Below are 8,231 nucleotides of genomic sequence, written 5' to 3'. Positions count from 1 at the left end.
CTGAACGAAGCATCGGTTTGCCCTAATGAGACTTCCTAAGACAAGGCTTTTGTTACAACCGACTAAGATCTTCTAACAAGGCTTCAATTCTAACCGACTAAGACAGCTTTGATTTCTCGAATAAGACCCAATAAAGGCTTCAGGCTTCCCAAATGAGACCTAAGAAAGAGGACCTCGGATTTTCCAAATGTGATATTTCAAGAATGAAAGGACACTTCGTCTAATCGCGATTGAGAAACAAACCAAGCATTCAGTCTAGGGGCTTCTCTCGAACACTTGGCTTGGGGGCTAGTGATATGGGAAGATCATACCCGACTTGGTCTGGACCCGAACATGGGCAACTGGGTTTGGACCTGACCATGGGTAATACCAGCAATGCAGTCGGGATCTTAGCTGACCGCACCACATATATGGAAGGCTCCACTCACACTAAACCTATATGGCAACATTGCCATGAATGGAAGGTCAACTCCAGGGCTGATTAGGCGGAACAACCATCTAGGGAGTCTGTCTAGGGCTGATCAGGCAGAACCACCGTCACGGGAGCCTGTCTATGGCTAATCAAACGGAACCACCGTCGGGGGAGCTTGTCTATGGCTAATCAAGCGGAACCACCGTCAGGGGAGCTTGTCTGTAACCAAGAAGGTAACCTGCATACTATTTAAACAAAGTCACCCCTCCGGTAAGAGAACGAACACTTTCTGAGTAATTCCTGTGTCGCACACACTCGCACAGGACCTTCATCTAACACCGACTGACTTTACCACCGGAGGCAGCTGCCCGGCATCCCAGTCGGCCCGCGTCTAACCTTTTTTGCAGGACTCATCATCTCTGGACGCAAGAAGGCAATCGAACATTAACATGGTTTAGTCGGAATCTAGATCGGAAATGAGACACATCATGGTGAGGCCCTCCAATACACACATCATGCAAAGGCACACTAGAAAGAGGGGTTAATCTAATCAAATCCATACCTCCTAAAGCTTTGGTGAAAGATATGTCTTTGTTTAATTCATCATGAATAAAATATTAACTTATTTAGATTTTCAGTTAACTTACAAGACTTGTATTCGGCTCAAATTTTTGGGTTCAAATATTGGTTTCTTTCCCCCTACAACAAATCCCATGTGAACCAAATTATAAAGACACCTTAAATTTAAGATAACGATACTTACTGTTGCCTCTTGTACTATAGCTTAATTGCTACTTTATCTCCTATACTTTTTAAAATTACTAATTCAACCTTCCACTTTGTCTGTAAGTACTATTCCCACCCCCTACCATTGAACTCCATTAGTTAAAAGATGACATGACATATTTTATTTATTTTAAAATCCCATATTAACTCTACAGTTTTATATTACTTATTTACACTTTATATCAAATTAAGTTACTATCCCTCAGCAATTAGAGAAAACTTAAACCTAATTAAACAAAATTCTTTTCTAGTCAAAAGAAAGAGGGAAAAGAAAAGGAAACTCATTTTCAAATTTATATATGTATTTTTCAATTGGAAAATAAAATAAATAGTAATTCCTAATTTTTTGTGTTATTTTAATTTTGTTATTTACTTTCTAGTTTAATGTTATCAATTCTAAAAAGTTTCTACTTCCAATAGACTATTATTTATTTATTGTCTAATTTGACGTTAACAATTTTAGGAAGTTCCTACTACCAATAGGGTGCCTTTTTTTTTTTTTTTTTTAAATCCAAATTAATATCTTGCTTGGCCTAAAGCACACCATGTCACGCTTCAACAAATCTGAGTTTTCTGTGGATGTGCTTCTAGTACAATGGTTGAGCCTCCTATGTAGAGTCAGTAAGTATAAGAAGGTCATGGGGATGAATCTCCGTCTCTCCCACATCTTTGCCCCTCTCCCTGGGCCTGTGGGCCAACAATAGATATTCTTCCTTGGAACTGGACCAAATAAAAAAGAAACAAATGGGAGTTTTTGGTGGAACGGTGTAGCTGAACGCCAAAAATGAGAATAGGGGTCCTGCAGCTATTGAGGAACCCAAAGGGACTGGACTATATGATGTAGGTTTTCATCATTTGGATCTGAACTACCCTGCTAGTGTTGCTTCCCTTGATGATATCATCAGAACTCAATTTGGAAAGCTTGATATATTGCTGTGTTGACCTTAGAATAAATGCTCTTCATTGGGTTAATGACTAAATATTTATTGACAAAATAATTATGTCGATTTGGAATTCGAAATTCAAATGCTTTAAATTTGAGTTTCTCCTCTAAGTTGGTAATTGTTGAGGTGTATTAAGACACAACCTCAATAGGAAAAAGGGTTGAATAATTTCATATGAGAGAACCTCAAATATATAAGCAGCATACATCCCATGCTGTTAGGGCCTGTTTGGTTACATGAGTCTGGAGATTTCAAATATCTAAAGACTTCAAATCTATAGACTTCAAATCTATGGTGTCATAATTTATAAAATTAAGTGTTTGGTTGTGGAATGAAATCTGTGGATTCATCCTAAAAAACTATTTGATTGATGTGATTTTTATGAATGTGCAAATGTATAGCTTTTTTGAAATCTCTGGATTTCACCCCTTACCCATAAATCTACAGATTCACGTTTTTAGTGTAAAAAGGTGAATCTATAGAATTCATGAATCTAGAGATTTTTACAACCAAACAGGTATAATTCTCAGATTCATGAATCCAGAGATTTGAAATATCTAGATTCATGTAACCAAACAGGCCCTTAGGTAACTATGAACAATAATAAATAAATAAAAAAGATATAAAACATGGAAATGTTTGTATGGAAATGATTTAATAAAGAAACAAATCAAGTCAAATTAGGATACTGATGAAATGGAAGGATGAGATGGTATTGAAAGAATTCGAATTGAAAGAAGGATGAATGGAAAGAATTCAAATGAGAGGAAGATATAATATAGAAAGAATTCAAATTAGAGACAATTAGGGAAATGATGAAAAATTAAAATCTTTAAATTAGTTGGGTATATAAATAGGCCACCACTGTGTTGAATAGACCAGTAAGCAAGTTTTCCTAGTTAACAATGGTTTTTCTTGGGGTGACAAGTGGTGTTTCAACGACAAAGGGTTTCAAGGGTATCATCGCATTGTTTTTACTTTTTCTGCATATTGTTGATTTGAAAAGCTATGGAGCTGAAGCAAAACAGACAATGGAGCATATTGAAGATGAATTGGAGCTGGAAAGGGAACTTGAGAGTTTGAATGTTCCTCATCCTCTCAAGACCATTATAGTATGTTATCTAAACTTTTTTTTTTCTCCACTGTAGACCTATGTAATCTATGGATGGTTTTTTCTCTCTCTCACATACACGCACACACAGTTAGAGAGAGAGAGACCGATGGGAATTTTGTATTGATTTTCACATTTATTTTCTTATGCCTTAAACCGATAACAAATGGAACAGAAAAGGACACCAAAGCAACAAAATAGCATGGTTATAGCATTGGATGTTTTATCCTTCTTATTTATTTGTCCCTTGATCTTGTAGACAAAGAAGGGTGATATCCTTGATTGTGTCGATTTCAATAAGCAACCAGCTTTGTCTCATCCATTGCTCAAAGATCACAAAATCCAAGTATGTTGTATTTCTCTCCCATTTATTTGTTTTGTTTCACCTTCATTTAACAAATCAAGACCAGGGGCATACCTTATTAAATTTGATTCAAAATTTGACTTTTAATACTATAATTTCTTTGCAGATGGAACCGAGTGTTCACCCAGAATGGGGGGCAAATATAACTTCTTCAGCTGTTGGATCTTTGCTAAGTACTTTTGAACTTGAGGAATGTCCCGAAGGATCTGTTCCCATTCGAAGAACCTTGAAAGAAGATCTTTTACGGGCTAGAACTTTATCAAGAGAATTCATTAGCAATTTCAATCGAAGCAACAGGCACTTCGCTGGACAATTAGTAAGCAATCACCAACTTATATTCTAACTAATTCATTTCGAACTTTTAAGGGTGTACCTAGTACACTAATCACAATCAATCCTTTTAAAGGTGTACCCATTGCACAAGACTAATGATGTTGCAAAGTCCACAAAAGATCATATAGTGTACAACTTCTTACTTGTACGTACAAAAGAAAGAACTGTTTTAATATTCAAACCCACAACCACTTGTCTCTATAACGCAATCTTGCCCGTTGGATCGTTCAACCCTTAACGAGAGTTTACAATTTGGATTCAAATGTAAATTAAGGTTCTTTTTTTCTGTCAATAAGCATGGCTAAGGAAATATATCTTGAAGCAAACAATGGGGTTGCACTTAAGTGGAATGTAGGCCCTTCATTGATCAGGAGTTCAGATTAATTACCATTTATTAAGAGTATCACATGCTATAATGCTTTCTTGCTTGCTGGTATTCAGAAATAGTTGATGAAGTCTTGACAATTTGTTTATTAATTTATTATTTTTTTTTTTGTGTTAAAGTCCTGACAAACTAATGTGTCCAGAAAATGTGGACTTTTGCTAAGCATCATATGGCAAAAAAAAAAAAAAAAAAAAAGACAATCAAAGAATGCTTCTTTGATGAAAACTATGCAACTTTAAACTCTGTGACAACCACCAGCTTGTTTTAAGGTTTAAGTTAATCGTTTCTAGCTAGATCATATCTAGAAAGAAAATATTTCCCCATAACATAATGTGTAGGTATGGTTTTTGCATCAAATCCAATGTAAATAGGAAAAAGAGTTAAAGTATGCTGATACAATTGTAGGCATTGATTAATGCAGAACAGTCACATGCCTTCTTTTTTTAAGCAAAATAATCATATGGTTGGATGTATATACTGATGTAGTTTTGAATTATAGCAATCGAAGTAAATGGGTTTTAATTGTTCTTTGTACTGAACACATTATTAACTTCAAGAAATTGAACGTTTAGATTGCAGATGTTAACAATGAGTTGCCGGGTTTTTTAGTTCATGGAGCTTCTGCAACTATTAATGTGTACGATCCAACTCTAACAGACCGTATGCAGTTTACAAATGTTCAAATTTGGATTAATGGTGGTCCAACTGAATCCCCTAATTATATAATGGCTGGATGGTCGGTATGTATTTAACAATCTACATTTATTTGAACTTGTTCCTCACTTGAATCGTCATCCCTTACTCAAAAAAAAAAAATAGACCTTTTAGTTTATAATCGAATAAATTTTGAATGTTATCTAACTTTATTTTCTACATTTCTTAAAAATCAGGTTAATCCAAGCTTATATCATGATGCAGAAACTCATTTATTTACATTTTGAACGGTATGTTTGTTAACATTTTAGTTGTTAATTAATAATTAGGTTATGTTTAGTACTTGAATTTCATTTTACTTTGACAGAACTTAACAAGGATCCGTTTTCTAAGTGGTAAAGCTTCCTCTTTAGAAGCTTAAACAATGGTTTAACTTGTTAACTTCTATTGTCTCTTCAGTTTTACCCTCTCTCTTTCTCAATTAATAGGAGTTTGTTCCTTTCTTCTTTTTTTCCCTAATATTTATTTTGGGAACTAAGGTTCACCCAAGTCAGCTTACTAACTCATTGATTACATCCAGAGGAGGATAATTTTTCACATATAATATTAAATACAAAGTGGGGCTTCTCCCTTGGCTCCGAGGGGATTTGAGCCCTTGACCATTCCATGTATATTTTTCTTTCCATATGATAAATTCCGTGATATGTGGTAAATAAAGACACTATATATAAACATTTACATTTTTGAGAACCCATTCCCTCTTTGCACTTTTTAATTTATTAATTTCTTGTATAAATAACCAAAATTGTTATAAAATACCTATTTATTTAAATAATTAAAATTTTTGGTTGTTATATGTCTTTTTCGCTTTTAATTTAAATTATCTTTTAGCGGGAAGAAAAAACTAAAATTTCAAGTTGTGCAGGGTGATAATTACAAAAATGGATGCCCCGATACTCATTGCAGAGGGTTTGTACAAACTCACAGATCAATTAGGCCAGGTGCTATTATAAATCCTACTTCTGATCTTGGAAATAAACAGTTTGAGTTCCATCTCGCTGTTCACCAGGTATAACTTTCTTTTACCTTTTATTCCAAGTAAGTCATCGAAAAAATGCATATTAGCCGCATTTGTATCTCCTCTTTATGATCGAGGATGCTAATCTCACATAGACATGTGCTGTAAGAATAGGTCTCATACAATTAATCAATATATCTTTTGATAAAAATAAATTGGTAGATCGCATTTAGATCATTGTTGGTAATTCTATTGATTGTTTTCTTACAGGATCGACAAACTGGGCATTGGTGGCTGCAATTTCAAAGCATAACCATTGGTTATTGGCCAAAGAACTTGTTTAATTCTTTAGCTACTGGTGCTAAAGGTAATTCTTGGGGAGGTATCATAAGAATTGGTTCTAATGGAGAATACCCTAAAATGGGAAGTGGAATGTGGCCTAATCAACGATATGCATGTTTTTTACATGCGATTGAGTTTTTGAACCACGACTACATTGTCAAACATCCACTATCAACAGAAAGCGTAAATATTCGCGTGGATAACAAACATTGCAATAATATACAATATATACCTTATAATGATGTAAGACATGCAGCTGGTATTAATGTTGGAGGACCTGGTGGACACTGTGGCTAATTTTTCTACTAAAATGTAATTAATGTTGATAAGTTTCTACTAAGTTTTTTTATTATCATGAATAAATGAATATGTCTCCCTATAGATATGCTGCCTTTTTTAATTATTACCCATATATATATATATATATATGAAGCAGTAAATGCCGACACAATTACTAGTTCTGGGTCGATTTTAGGTGAAAACATATGTGAATCTAGAAGGAATTAGTGTGAGATTTTTAGATGGATGGAAAGGTCTAGAAGTCTATTTTCTAATGCAATAAACAGTGATCAATTTTCTATTTCCTTGGGGGAGTTACTCTCAGAGCCACCTCTCCACTTCGAAGCACATTGAAACTAGTTAACCCTGGAGGAAACACAACCAACTTCCTCTTGGTCCCAACTTTCACTGTCATGTAATTGTCATTTTATAGTTTCAAAAAGTTTTTATTTAATGGGGAAGTCAGCTAGTAGAACTAGGTAGTCATTTTCAAGTGATTTTTTGGAATTGCCTATGCATGGAGGGATGTTCCCAATGCACTTTTATTTATGCTCTTTATTGTGAAAGAATTTAAGATATTGGAATCAAAATTGAGTTTGGCCTTTAGCTTTAGAGGAAAGCGTTTTTTTTTTTCTTTCTTCTATATATACTTTTTAGTCTTATTATAGGTTATGAGCACTCCGTCGAAGTAGGTAGTACATCGCCGCATGAATTCTATGAGGGACCGATAGGCGAGAATGCATAGGAGCATGGAGACTCGTTTCCATGTTCGGATTGCTCCTACGGAGTCAATTAGCATTGAGGCAACAACGATCACCTTATGAGATTGTAGTTTCCCTTGTGACCATTTGTTTTATTCTTCTTATTGAACCAATAGATGATGGCGCTACTTAGTATTTTGAGCCTCTTTGAGATTTGACTTGACTAACTTTGGATAATGACTTTGAATTCAAAGTCATAGATAACTGTAATAACTTTAATATTATGATTTTAATTTGATACTTTATGTTCTTTTCTTGCTCTTGGATTATAATATATTGTATTATTGTTATGGATTGACATTGAACCTAGATCGTGTATTGTTATCACCCCCACGAGTATTCGGGTGAGTCCGGATCTAACTAGGTGGTGTGTGACAGAAGTTGGTATCAGAGCTCATGGTCATTTTAAATCCTAACCTTAATACTACATAGTGGGAGCATCTCCAATCATCAATCCATAAGTGACTCAACTAGGTTAGAAGTGAATAATATGTTCAACTACTAACTTGAAACACACAATGGGGTGAATGAGCATAAAGGAGCTAAGTGAAATAATACACAATAATCATATCAAACCTAAAGTCACATTGTCACACCCTACCCAACCGGAACCAATCATACCGAAATACTCGTGGGAGTGAAACACTACAGGATCTTGGTTCACGGCCAAATCCATAACACAATGCGATATAATATAGTCAAAGAGCAAGAAAAGATTAAAGTGACAGTTAATCAAGTAGTAAAATTTTATTACAGTTATCCAATATTTGAAATCACAGTCATCATCCCAAATTAGTCCAGCTAAATCAATTATCAGAGATTAAGGAAAAGTTGTATATCAG

The 8,231-nt window shown here is 34.7% G+C and overlaps 1 protein-coding gene across 1 annotated transcript; it reads left to right on the top strand.

Moving 5' to 3' along the window:
- Nucleotides 1-3,047: 3,047 nt before the first annotated feature.
- Nucleotides 3,048-6,646, top strand: LOC149024095 (protein neprosin-like). Its single transcript, XM_089143409.1, has 7 exons — nt 3,048-3,254; nt 3,513-3,599; nt 3,724-3,933; nt 4,908-5,071; nt 5,226-5,279; nt 5,881-6,058; nt 6,278-6,646. Exons 1-7 carry the CDS (start codon nt 3,048-3,050, stop codon nt 6,644-6,646), a joined length of 1,269 nt encoding a protein of 422 aa, XP_088999535.1.
- The last annotated feature ends 1,585 nt before the right edge of the window (nt 6,647-8,231 follow it).

The sequence above is a fragment of the Hakea prostrata genome, chromosome 2, assembly GCF_041222555.1.
Source record: "Hakea prostrata isolate BN-2017 chromosome 2, UWA_Hpros_2, whole genome shotgun sequence".
Taxonomy (NCBI): domain Eukaryota; kingdom Viridiplantae; phylum Streptophyta; class Magnoliopsida; order Proteales; family Proteaceae; genus Hakea; species Hakea prostrata.
Note: the sequence above shows the minus strand (reverse complement) of the source record. Positions and strands in the feature narration are given on the sequence as shown.

Excerpts from the sequence above, each read along its gene's own strand:
- LOC149024095 (XM_089143409.1), top strand. The coding sequence starts at position 3,048 with ATGGTTTTTCTTGGGGTGACAAGTGGTGTTTCAACGACAAAGGGTTTC. Across the intron at positions 3,255-3,512 it reads ATCCTCTCAAGACCATTATA|ACAAAGAAGGGTGATATCCT; the intron begins GTATGTTATCTA and ends TTGATCTTGTAG. Across the intron at positions 5,280-5,880 it reads ATTTATTTACATTTTGAACG|CGGGAAGAAAAAACTAAAAT; the intron begins GTATGTTTGTTA and ends ATTATCTTTTAG.